This window comes from Populus alba, chromosome 5 (assembly GCF_005239225.2).
Source record: "Populus alba chromosome 5, ASM523922v2, whole genome shotgun sequence".
NCBI classification, from domain to species: domain Eukaryota; kingdom Viridiplantae; phylum Streptophyta; class Magnoliopsida; order Malpighiales; family Salicaceae; genus Populus; species Populus alba.
The window spans coordinates 5,233,237-5,245,858 of record NC_133288.1 but is presented as its reverse complement, the minus strand read 5'-3'; the positions used below and the strand labels follow the sequence as shown (position 1 = coordinate 5,245,858).

General features: G+C 32.8%; 1 protein-coding gene across 5 annotated transcripts; it reads left to right on the top strand.

The window, feature by feature from the left end:
- Positions 1–3,612: 3,612 nt before the first annotated feature.
- Positions 3,613–12,622, top strand: LOC118031117 (ultraviolet-B receptor UVR8). Of its 5 annotated transcripts, none has more exons than XM_035035450.2 (15): positions 3,613–4,011; positions 4,478–4,549; positions 6,142–6,220; positions 6,785–6,844; positions 7,001–7,102; positions 7,231–7,324; positions 8,271–8,313; positions 8,425–8,470; positions 8,581–8,627; positions 8,754–8,856; positions 9,913–9,967; positions 10,127–10,193; positions 10,370–10,406; positions 11,280–11,359; positions 12,126–12,622. In XM_035035450.2, the coding sequence occupies exons 2-15, from the start codon at positions 4,493–4,495 to the stop codon at positions 12,249–12,251; spliced, it is 996 nt and encodes a 331-aa protein (XP_034891341.1). In that variant the 5' UTR covers positions 3,613–4,011; positions 4,478–4,492; the 3' UTR covers positions 12,252–12,622. The 5 variants fall into 5 exon arrangements, with proteins under 5 accessions (XP_034891341.1, XP_034891317.1, XP_034891325.1 ...); XM_035035426.2 differs by having other exon boundaries at positions 4,478–4,554; positions 11,283–11,359; XM_035035434.2 differs by having other exon boundaries at positions 4,478–4,554.

Genomic DNA, 12,622 nt, shown 5'->3' with positions numbered 1-12,622 from the left:
GTTAAAATATCAAATTGTCTTGATTCAACTCGAAAATTACAAAAAAAAAAAAAAAAACATAGTGAAAAAACCAATAAGCCCCACATGCAAGCTTAAGAAAATTTGATATTAAAAGCAATGAAACCATTTTATTGTGCCATTGAAAGGAAAAAAAATAAAATAGCCACTGCTCTTTTTTTTTTTTAATTTTAAAAGATATTTTAATCATTTTACTATATAAAAAATTAAAAATATCTTATTACTCCACATGTTTTCGTGGTCAAGAAGAGCAAAGTCATAATTTTATTGTTCTAAATGAAAGTGTTGATGAGTCTGGAACTACCGTAAAAAAAAAAAAAAAAAAAAAAAAAAAAGCTACAGTAATTGTTGCATGAGTTTTAGTTTTTTTCAGTATTGTTTTCAAACAACCATGGTTTCGGAATAATAGGTCAATCATTGTGTTGGTGAATAAAATCATTAAATCATACGCAATTGCTAGCTTAAGCTAGCTCGTTTGGCTTTGCTTATCAACTTGCTGTTTATCTAAAAAAGCGAAACCAGAAAAGGCCTAGCCAATCAAGCATGTCCTCGTGTTATTGGAATAAGTTCACAGGGAAGTCTGTCCTTCCTACAGCATGGCACGTGTGGTGGTAGCATTTGGCTCCTCTCGACCAACCCTAAGGAGGTGGTTTTTCTTTGTCTTTTAGGAGTTAAAATAATGAAATCTCTCGTCCCCCGAGCACTGACCTTTTATGCCCTCTTTCTAAAGAATCGAAACCCTAGCTCTTGCCAAGTTTTATTACTTATTAATGATGGTGGCACTGGCTCTGTTAGCCATTTTGTGAGAGTTCTCTGTGGAAAAGCCCACCTGAAAAGGCAGCTTGGAATTTGGAGAGATCATTCACCATAATAGGGGACTTTTCTCTTTTTCTTTTTCATTTTTGCCCTCAAATCTAGGTCCATTTTATTTGCTTGAAAGTAATTTTACCTTGGAAAGTAGTTTTTATAGAAAGTTAATTTCTAAAAAAATAAAAATTGAATTTGAAATACCAATAATAAATAGGATTAAACTATCATTTTAGAGAATGAAAGAAAAAGAAAAAAAAAAGGAAAATAGAGGCCCATCAATAATAATCAACCCAACATTGACATGCATCACTCAAAAGATATGAAAATGTTGTGGCACTTTCAATGACAACAATATAATGGTATTATTAGACTTGGAAAGACGTACGTGGGTGTGAACACCTCCAATATGTTGACACATGCCACACGCACAACGCATACACCTTTAATTGTCTCTAAGCTAGCCTAATAATACAAAAAAAAGAAAAAGAAAAAGAAACTTTTTGTGATAAGATTAAAAAATCACTTAAAGCCAATTTTAATTTTTTGACTCTCAAGAGCATTGTAGTTGTTTTACTTTGTGTTATTTATTTATTAATTGTTTTTTATGTCTAATCAAATACCGAAGTGCCTTTTATTTAACATAATAATTATAAAAAAAAATCATTATGAAAAGCATTAAATTATCCTTTGAAGCTGATTTTAAACTTTTTGCTTTTAAAAATATTTTGATTATTTTACATTACTTTTAAAATATAAAAAAACTTATTTATTTCTGATCAATTCAATAATTTCTAATACACCATTATGGGTGCGAAGGGCAAAACCTTCTTTATACTATTTCAATGAACATTGTTTACGAGTTGGAGTCTATAGTGTTTTCCAAAGCCTGCTAACTTCTGTGAATGATACATTAAAATTCTTTAAAATTTATAATAACCAAGTAAAACTAATAAAACCGCTTGGCTCTCAGCTGAATAAATTAAATCATGAAAAAGAAAGAAATTAACCAAAATTCTAAACTTTTTATTTTGTTGGGCTTTCTTCAAGACCCAAAATATGTGAGATAAAACACTCCTGCTTTAGACAACCAAAAAACTATTGCCGATCCTCCTCTCAATAAACGAAAGATCAAAACTTTCAATCACTTTTCAATTCAGCCCAACACACCTGGGCCTTTAATAAAATTTGGAAAACAACAATAGCAGGATCATACCTGCGGAGGCGAAAGCCTCAAGAGACCAGGACCTCATTATCCACTGCCACACTTGATGAATGACGCCAAAAATGATTTTAGTTAAAAAAAAAAAAAAATTGTTTGAAAAAAAGGCACACAACACATGTCGACCGGATAACACTCCAAATTTCAGCCTAGTTGTTGTAAGAATAAAAAATATATATATATAGTTGTTGTAAGGAAAAAAAAAAGAAAAAGAGTTTTTCGGGTTGAAAATATAATTTTGAAACCCGGCCCGGTGGATCTACCCGAGACTCTAATCAGGTTGGATTGAAAAAAAAAAAAAAAAATAAAAAATTTGATGTAACCTGGTAATATATATACTAAAAAGTTTTTTAAATTAAAAATCTAATTTTTTTACCTGCCTAAGAACCTTTCTAAAATACTATAAAACCCGGTGTGAACATATTGTTTTAAAACCCGGCACGATAGGTCGACACGGGACCCGGCCGACCCGAGATTAGAACTAGGTCAGGTTAAAGAAAAAATAAAGGAAGGAAAAACCTGGTGTAACCCCGCGATCTGGTTAACCCGATAAGACACGGTTAAAAATTAGTTGCAATCTGTTGACTTAGGTTTTTTTTTTTTTTACTAAAATAATATCGTTTTAATTTTTTTTAAAAGAATTGATCCGGATGACTCGGTTAAAACCCGGAACCCAAGCTTTGGATGGGGTCTAAAAACTATAATTAAAAATCTAATTTTTTAACCTCTATATGTGCGTAAGAACATTTCTAAAATACCATAAAATCTAACTTTAAAATACCCCACCATCAACTAAAAAAACAAAATGAAAGGAATGGAAGATCTTTAAAAAGAGTTTGATATTTTTTTTTTTTCAAGATTAAAAAAAAATATTATTTTTAAATTTTTATCGTCAAATAAAATTCATTCATATTAAAAATAATAAGTTATTTCACTTAGAAGTGCTATTTCAGCCACTTCTCTCGTAATTGTTTCCATACAAGTTCCTTTCTCATTTCTCTAGTTAAATAGCTAAAAAGAAAGAAAATTAACTTTTTAAAATTAAAATTTGTTTCACTAATACGTGGTCAGTTATATATTTTCATTGTGCTTATTAGTCTTCTATATTTAAATATTGTATTTTTATTGATAAATTCAAGCTTAATTTCTTCTAATTAGGATATAAAAAATATAATTTAACAGAAAGAAATTTGAATATTAAAAAAAAGATGGTTTATTCTTTATATAAATAGTAAAACTTACCATCCGAAAAAAAAAAAAAAAAGGAGAAAGTAAACCACTATTTATATATAGTTTGTGTTTAAAAAACATTTTTTATTTTTTAAAATTATATATATTTTTTATAATTTTTAGATTTTTTTAATGTGCTGATTTTAAAAATAAATTTTAAAAAATAAAAAAAAATATATTTTAATATTTTCAAATAAAAAATACTTTAAAAAATAATTATTATAATAATTTCAAATACTATTTAAAAATAATAAAAAGTGAAGTAAAGAAAGTGAGGCGGTAAATTCATATAAAATCGACCGTGCCTTGGATGTTTTGTTAATGTGATAGGTAATACCATCTCACAAATTACTCTCTAGAGAAGCCTACCAACTTGTTTTAAAAAAAACTACGTTGCATTCTTCTAAACCATTCATCAACCTCTCTGCACAAAGAAAACTGGTTGGATCGATCGATCATCAAGAAAAACCTGAAAGTAAATTGGTTGAAAATGAGAAAAAAAAGTGTGTTCATAGGAGGAGGATTAGGTTATTGTTATAAACGATGGATGTCGTCGTCGTCAAGCGAAGGAAGAAAGAGATCCGCGGCAGTGTGGGGTAATGGTGATTACGGAAGATTAGGATACGGAAACTTAGATTCTATGTGGAGACCTAAGCTTATGAATTCCTCTTTCTTTCATAATTCTAATCTCAAATCCATTTCTTGTGGCGGTGCTCACACTCTCTTCTTAACAGGTCCTCTCTCTCTGTCGTTTTACATCTCTCATTTGAGCTGAATTGTGAAGTTTTTTCTCGTTTTGGAGCTGTGTTATTGATTCTTATGGTATTTGGAAATAATTCAGAACTGAATTTTGAATTTTCTTTTGGAGAAATGAGTAAAATTGAACTCGATTAAATTCAATGTATTCAGTTTTTTTTTTTTTAAAATTCAATTCTGTAGCTTTATTTAAACGGATAAATGATGAAAAAGAGAAAGTGATTGGATGAAAATATAATTCTATGTAATATGATTTTTAGACATTTTTTTTTTCAATTATATCAGCTAGCAATTTTGGAACATGTGGATCTCTTATTTATTATAATTTTTTTGTCTGAGTTATATTGTTTTAGTTTAATTGACTGTGAGTAGTTATTGTTGATGATGAATTTGAAGTTGTTAGTGTATCTGGGTAGAGGCTTACAAATTATTGTCCCTCGACAGAAACTGGGCGTGTTTATGCCACCGGTCTTAATGATTTTGGACAGCTCGGCATTTCAAACAACACTACTTATTGTATGGTACAGTATCAGAAACTTTTTTTTTCTTCAATCCTTTCTCCTCTCTGTCTATGCTTCTATCATTAGACGATGTCTTTCCTTCAATCGATACAGGATCTTTAAGATACTCTCGCTGATTTTTGCATGTATAAAAAGATAATTTTCGTTGCACTGAACTTGTGATCTTCTCGGAAGTAAAGAAAATATGAAAGTTTGGGGGTTTAAATTGGAGTTCAAGTAACTATTATAGCATCTCACTGTTGGGTTTTGGGATTCCTTTACTTTGTAGGGTGAAAGTCCTTTTCCCTCTATGCTCTCATTAGCCCTTAGATCATGTAGAATTACAGTTCATGTAACTATGGCAGGATCATTAGTTTATTGAATTTGTGCTGTTTGCTGTCTGTTTTAAGTTGTCCAGAGGGTTATCCAATTGTAACTTTAGAGCAAGTAGTCATGTTCCTCTCTCTTGGCACAAGAACATCGACCTTTGTCCATGAGTATTATGACTTCTAAAGCAACTATTCAACATGGACAACAGGCAATGGGATCAAGTATATGATAGGTCTTTTTTGGCTCTTTGCTACATTATGGTGTGATTTCATTAACATGCAAGTTGGTGATAAATGGTGTGAAAAGGAAAAGGTTGAGTATCTTCTATCAATCACCGTAAACCATGTAGGGCCATATAACTACAAAATGTACGAAGAGTGAAAGAGCTATCAGATCACAGGTAGCACTCGATGTGCTAGGAGGACCTTACCATAAGAGTGCTTAGAATATGAAGCTGATGGCCCCAACCTGCCATAAAGAAAATTGCAGAGAAAAGACAGGATGCTTCTAATAGAGAGTGGAAATATTCTTTATTTATTCGTCTTAAGCGGCTGGTGTAGTGGATTGCATGTGGTGGTCCCTCACGCACATAACTCTCAGGGTTAGGAGACTTGTATAAAAAGATGTGGTAGTTTGCGATTTGCTTAACATTTGGTGCCATTTATGTTTTTTTTTTCGTTTTCACGCTGATCCATTTGGAGAATTTCTGAGAGACCTATTTGACGTCAATGAGAATCTGTTACCTATCCAAAGCAACTAGTAAAGACACCTAAACTTAGCCTTAACTTTTGTTAGATGGAGCTGCCAGCGCAAATCATCTTATCCTTACCTTATCTGATCCATTTTTGTTTGAAATTTTTATAAACGAAAACTTTGTTCTAAATCAAATGAAGTCATTTTCAGTCTGTCACTTGCCCTCTTGTCCTGTGAACTTGATAACGATGACCTGTTCATGGGGGCATCTGCTCATCTATAGCAGAGCCATTTTAAACGATGTTCTCTCATTTTTCTTGAGAGGTGTTTGGAACTCAGCTTTGGAAGCAACTCATTCATGAAATTGGATGTTATCAACAAGAACAAACTTGGTTAAATAGAAATAGGTCTTATAAGTCTCTATCTCCAAATAAGTAATATACATTCTTATGAAAATTCTCTTTTGTGAATTGTGCTCATAAATGGTACTTTAGTGTCTTCTATTAATCTATGATTGATTGGACTGTTTTCAAAATTGTCAATGGAGCAGTTCTTTTGTATTATACATGTGCCTCACAATTGCAGGAGCCACTTGAAGTTTCTGGTCTCAAAAAGGAAATTGTGCAAATTTCAGCTGGTTATCATCACTCATGTGCTATTACAGGTTTGTGGGTGGTTATAGCATTCTTGTGGAGCTGGATGAATGTTGCTTCCAAGTGATTCTTGAAACAAAAACTATTCATATTTTTTAGGAATTTACCTATAAGAGCCATATTTCATTTCCTATCACACTGTTGTTTCTATACTTGCTTGTTTCAGAATTACTGAATCAATCACTTTCTGAGTTCAAAGATTTACTCGCTCAACTTATAGTTCAATTCCGCTTCTTCTTCTTCTTCTTCTTCTTTTTTTTTTTTCAATGGGAACTGGGAAAAGAGGGGAGGGGAGGTTTGAAGGGATCATGTCTGGGTTTTTCATCATCTTACTGAAGTGCTCACTCTTAGTTTTCCTAACCCCTGCCTAATTCTTCTTCTAATGATCAATTCAACCTTCTTCACTCTTAATTTCTAGTATGTAGACTTCTTTATTACCTGTGGAATTGGAAGAGGGGATAAAAGTGCCAGCTCATGGATTTTATTTTGTTTCTTCTGTTTACTGGCTGTATTATTTGCTTTCTGTGACTGTATATCTTATTCCATTCTATGACAATAAATACCATTTCCTGTAGTGGATGGAGAGCTCTATATGTGGGGAAAGAACTCAAATGGACAGCTGGGTCTTGGAAAAAGTAAAAACTAAACTTGTACTGTGTTAAATATATAGGTGACATCATTGTGATTGCCTAGCTTCTCTTATTGAAGTTCTTCCCTTTAATCTTTTAGTTGTTTGAAACAAAAACTCAAGGCCTGGTTACTTTGTACTTATGTTTTACATTGATATGCAGAGGCTGAAAACGTAGTCCCTGTACCAACAAAAGTAGAATGTTTGAGCGGCATCAACATTAAAATGGTAGCTTTGGCTTCAGAGCACTCAATTGCAGTTACTGGTCTGTAGAAGGAAAATCTTAGTGATTTTTTCCCCTCCTTGTTATCACTCACTGGTTCCTTTGACTATAGGAAAGTGGTGTGGTCTAAACACTGTTTTGTATTGACTGTTGCTTATATTCTTCATCAGATGGAGGTCAGGCCTTGAGCTGGGGAGGAGGAGGATCTGGGCGACTTGGTCATGGCCATCAATCAAGTCTTTTGGGGTTTTTTAGAAGCAGCAGGTTGAATTTGATTATTGCTAGCTCTTTAGTTGTTTTATGTGAAACTCAGTTCGTTTTCTTTCCTCTTAAATCCAAAGGACTATCCCTTTCTAATATTGGAATATGATGACTTACTGATTGTGTCAAAAGTTACGTACGCAATTTAAATGTGTACCAGTGGTTTGTGGGATAATATTGCTGTGGTACTTCTGTATCTTATTTTAAGGTCACAAATCATCCTGGGTGGCAAGAATTCCATGCCGCAAATGTGGCATGAATTCATTTGCACCATTGATCAACTGGTGCCCACATCAAAGGGTAGGCATGAATTTGTTTACCATTCAGGCTACAAATCGTTTCCCTAAGATTGTAGTTTAGTTTGCTTATTAAAGTATGCTAGGGCTATGCTCTCTGTTTTTATTCTTTCGCCAGTCCAATGCTCGCTAGAAACAAGCTTTTATAACTGGGTTTTGAATATTTAGCCCAATGCGCTTAAATTATATATTCCACGGGCTGTGGAGAAGCAGCATGGTCAATAGATGCCATTTGACTAGAAAGGCATGAGCATCCACAAACACACACACATCGATCACTGGTTTGTTTAAGAATGGCCTTATCCATATTTTTTGTTATGTATCTTTAGTGTGTTAATAGGGTTATAGCTCTAACCTAGCAACTGAGTTGGGAAGAGATGAACTCAATGTGTACCAAGCCTGGCATCAATTATTCAAATTGACCTATATTTGTGTAAAAGGGGATTTGTTTGAGCAACTTCCAAGGTTGGTACCTGATGCTACACGCACATAAATTGAGGTGTCTAGCATTTGTATAAGGTGCCTCAAGATGTGTCTATGTGTGATGGGATTCTATGGGCCTTCTGAAATTGATTCTGCTAGCCAGCCATGTCTTTCCATTTGTTAATTATGTATTTTAACATATTTCTATATATTTTTTTATTATTTTGCAGTGAATATACACCTAGACACATTAAGAAACTTGATGGCGTTAAGGTATTTTACAGATAAGATTTCGATTGTTGATTGATAATGTCATCTCTGGAATGGAAGTTCATTTCCATCATTAATCATTGTCTCATGGCTACTGTGTGAATGGATTTGTAGGTTAAAAACATTGCTGCTGGCTTGCTTCATTCAGCCTGCATTGATGGTATTGAGCTTCTTCTCGATGATTTTGTTTTTCTCTGTGTTCATATAAGACTGATGCTATGTAGATTTACTTTTAACATCTCTAGCTTGTGTGAATTTTTGGTATTGCAGAGAACGGCTCTGTCTACATATTTGGTGAAAAAGCAGTAGATAAACTGGTCAGTGCTAGATTTGGTGTTTACATTGGTTGTAAGCAATCATTTTCTGATTTTGTTGACTTTTAAACGCATCTTATATTAATAATCTATCTGCTGGAAATGATTTCTTTTGAGAAAATATTGTAGGCTTTTGGAGATGCGAACAACACAACGACGCCATCTATGATAGGCAAATTGCCTTATTCTCAAGAAGTAGCATGTGGTGGCTATCACACATGTGTTATAACTAGTAATTTCTTGGTTTCTTTATAGTATTTGTATTTCATATTCACATATTTTTGTGCATATCTGTTTGTGTGCTTGAATGTAGAGGTGTATAAATATCAGTGTCATCTTATCACATTATGTTATAGGAGATGGGAATATGAAGAGACTTGAGGAACAGGGATGTGCTGAAAAAAAAACATCCTAACATTATCAAAATAAGCTGATTAGTTATTTTTATACTCTTTTCACACCAACCCCCCCACAGATTGATGGTCTTGATAGATTGGTGGAAAGGCTAGTTTTTCAGACAGGAAGTTGAGTAGTTTGGCAAGTTGAAGGACTGGGAAGGGACACTAATGGTCAGAAAGAAATGGTGAACGAATGGAATGTACCAGGCTGTTTCAAAGGGATGCTAATGGTCAGAAATAATAATTTTATCAAAGATATGGAGGATAAAGGTGGTCATTTTATCAGGAAGCTTGATTTCGTAATGATGGAATTTCTCGCTTTTGTAGGTTTTGTCTTAGCATGAAGATATTTCTAGATCTATGATTGAAGAACCGATTAACTGTTCTGTTTCCAATAAAACATATATATTTGCAGATATATTTTGAGTTGGAAGTAACGAAAGTAGCTTTGGTCCAAAGGTTCGCTGTGCTTTTGTTCTAATTGTTTGGGACATTGTAAGGGAATCGCTGCAGGTCGTCATGGGTAAATTTCATGAATATTTTGCCAGTTGGCATGTCAGGAGGATTGTCAATCCCTAGTTTCATCAATCTGATCCTAAAAGGATGGTATGAATAAATTGGACTTTAGAACATTAGCCTGATGTTGGTTTATGTAAATCTTCTTGATTTTTTGTTAAGAGATCTGTTGAGGAGTGCCTAAACTACATTCATCTTCACTGACCCATAAAAGGGATTGTCTTTATACCCATTGGTTCCAGTGACTAGATTTTAGAAAAAAATTTCTCACGCACACACACAACAACAACAACAACACACACACACACACGTGTATATACTTATGATTAGTGTAATCTAACATGTTTTCTTTTCCTTTCACTACCTTGCCATAGGTAGTGGTGAACTATACACTTGGGGCTCAAATGAAAATGGTTGTCTTGGCAACGGGTATCTATATTCCCTTATGTCAATCTTGAAGTTTAGGCTTGTTGAATGTTCACTGCTTGATCCATTAAAGTTGATGTTGTTCACAGTAGGATTACAGATGAAAGTTTTGTTTGTTGAACACTGACATGTTTTTTTGGATAAAACATTTTTGGTTGACAGTTCTATTGATGTCTTGCATATACCGGAGCGAGTTGAAGGCCCATTTTTGAGATCTCCTGTTGAAAAGGTTTATATACTGCTGTTTCTTGGAGAAATATGTTATAGGGCTATCTTGTTACATTCTGATTCAGAAATTAATTTAAAGTGTGTTACTTTGACTTGTGCTCTGTTTCCAAGTAGGGATGGCATTCTTAACATAAATGATTCATTATTTTCTTGTTTTGATTGTTTTGTGATACACAGGTATCTTGTGGTTGGAAGCATACAGCAGCGATTTCAGGTACTAAATATTTTAGTTGGAAATTTAAATGTAAATTTGTAGTTTCAGATATAGATTTCTAACTTTGCTAGCATGGTAATAAGGATTTTCTATTCTGTTGGCTAGTTGTAATGATATATACTGTTGAGTTTCCAAAAATCTAAGGCATGGTGGAAACGGTAATTTAATTTTTTTTTTAAGGATCCCAAGAATTTTGTTAGACAATCTATCATATTTTTCTTCTAGTCTTTCTTTTCTCTGCCCTGTCTATCTATATAGGTATGGAGTGTATAATATGTTATGTATCATAACTTATAGAAAATATGAGGCATAACATTTTATTTGGAGGGAAAACTTAATAACCCTATAAAAAGTAAAATATCACTTTGCCTCCTAAATAATATTACATTTATTATTATTTTAGGACAGTTTTAAAAAATTTATTCAATCAAATCTCTACTTAATTTTTCTAGGTTTAAGAATTGTAATCCTTTATATTAATTACATCCCAGTCATTAATCTTCAAAACTTGTTCATCAATTTAATTCTAATAAGTTGATTTACCTATAAATTATAATTTTAAACAAACTAAGATTAAATAAATTAAACAATTTAATTTATTATCAATTTAACAATTGATTGATGTATATTTGAAGAAAGGTAAAATAATTGGTTTTAAGGTAAAAAACAAGGGGCGATGATGAAAAATTGTGAAAAATAACCGTTAAGGGGAAGTTTTTTTTTCCATTTTGTTCAAATGATTCACTCTCTTCTTGAAGTATATAATTTTTCTTTTTTATGCCATGCACAATGCATTGTATTGTGTAAAATAATTTTTTGCTTATGATTACTTGAATCAAATAGCTGAGTTTAATTATTAACCTTAACCTTCAGAAGGCAATGTGTTTACCTGGGGCTGGGGAGGTTCACACGGAACATTTTCTGAAGATGGACTTTCTTCTGGTGGACAATTGGTTTGCTTTCTCTTCTCCCGTATATTATGAAATTACCTTCTTCCAATGAGTTATGTACGATGCTTGAAAACATCATTTTAAATATCAATGCCTCAGCGTGTCGTAAAAACAGATTTCTTTTTTCTTTTTGAGAAAAAGGAAAACAGATATTTGCATTACCATTAATTTTTTTTTCAGTAGCCCGCGATGGCCATGGTAAGTAATAGATGATCAACAATGATACTTGAAATCATCACGCAATAGATAGCCAATGGTAATGGTGCCTACAGTAAGTTCCAAGTTTGAAAACATTTCTTGCTAGACAAGTCAGAGTATTATTTTTAATTCTCCCTCACAATCTTTTCCTTATTGTGAAATGATTAATCTTGGCCACTCTACCAATAATATTAGATGCTGCTAACATATAGTTCATGAGCCTGTACCATTAAATGCTTGTCACTTTTACTTGATATGAGACACTAACTTTTAGTTTATTTTGATGATATTATGGTAAATGCATTGTTGGATTTTATATGGTAACATCAAAGTTCTATCCTGCGTGGTTTTCTGCTATGGTTAAAATACTGAAAATTACTTCAAAATGTTAATTCAAAACAATCACAAAATGTTCATCAATTCATTTGACCTTTAGAATATGATTGGTTTGCTGTGTTGAAGCACACCTTGCATTTTTTTGTTATTATCTCTGTAAATTCATTGTTATTGTGCTTCTTCTGCGCATTCATATTTGTCTTTACGAGTTACGAGCTTAGGATATTGCATACAGGGTCATGGGGATGATTTTGACTACGGAAATCCTACATTGGTTGCCTTTGAGAAGAAAATGAAAGCATTGGAGGTGTCATGTGGGTTTAACCACACAGGTGCCATACTTGAAAGTGTTGATGCTTAAGCCATGGTTACGTTTCTTCAGTGAATGGAAGCGGTTTTGAGTTTTTACTGTTATTTCATTCATTATTTGGCTTTAACATATTCAAATGCCAATTAAATAATCATCAGTCATCAACTCCGAGACTATCTGTTCATACTCCGAACTCCAGAACGGTGCACTGTACATGATGAGGTCAATGTAACCTGATATATCCTTGCAGTATGAAAACCTAAAATATGTGGGAAAACCACCGTATATATTTGTATTGTAATAGTAAATTGGTGATTTTATTCTTAAAAAAATCACATAAAACTGTCTTTTAGGAGTAAAATTATATCTTTATTTCTAGGTTCTTGTCATTCTAAAATTGTTGAAGGGTGACTTAGTTTTTT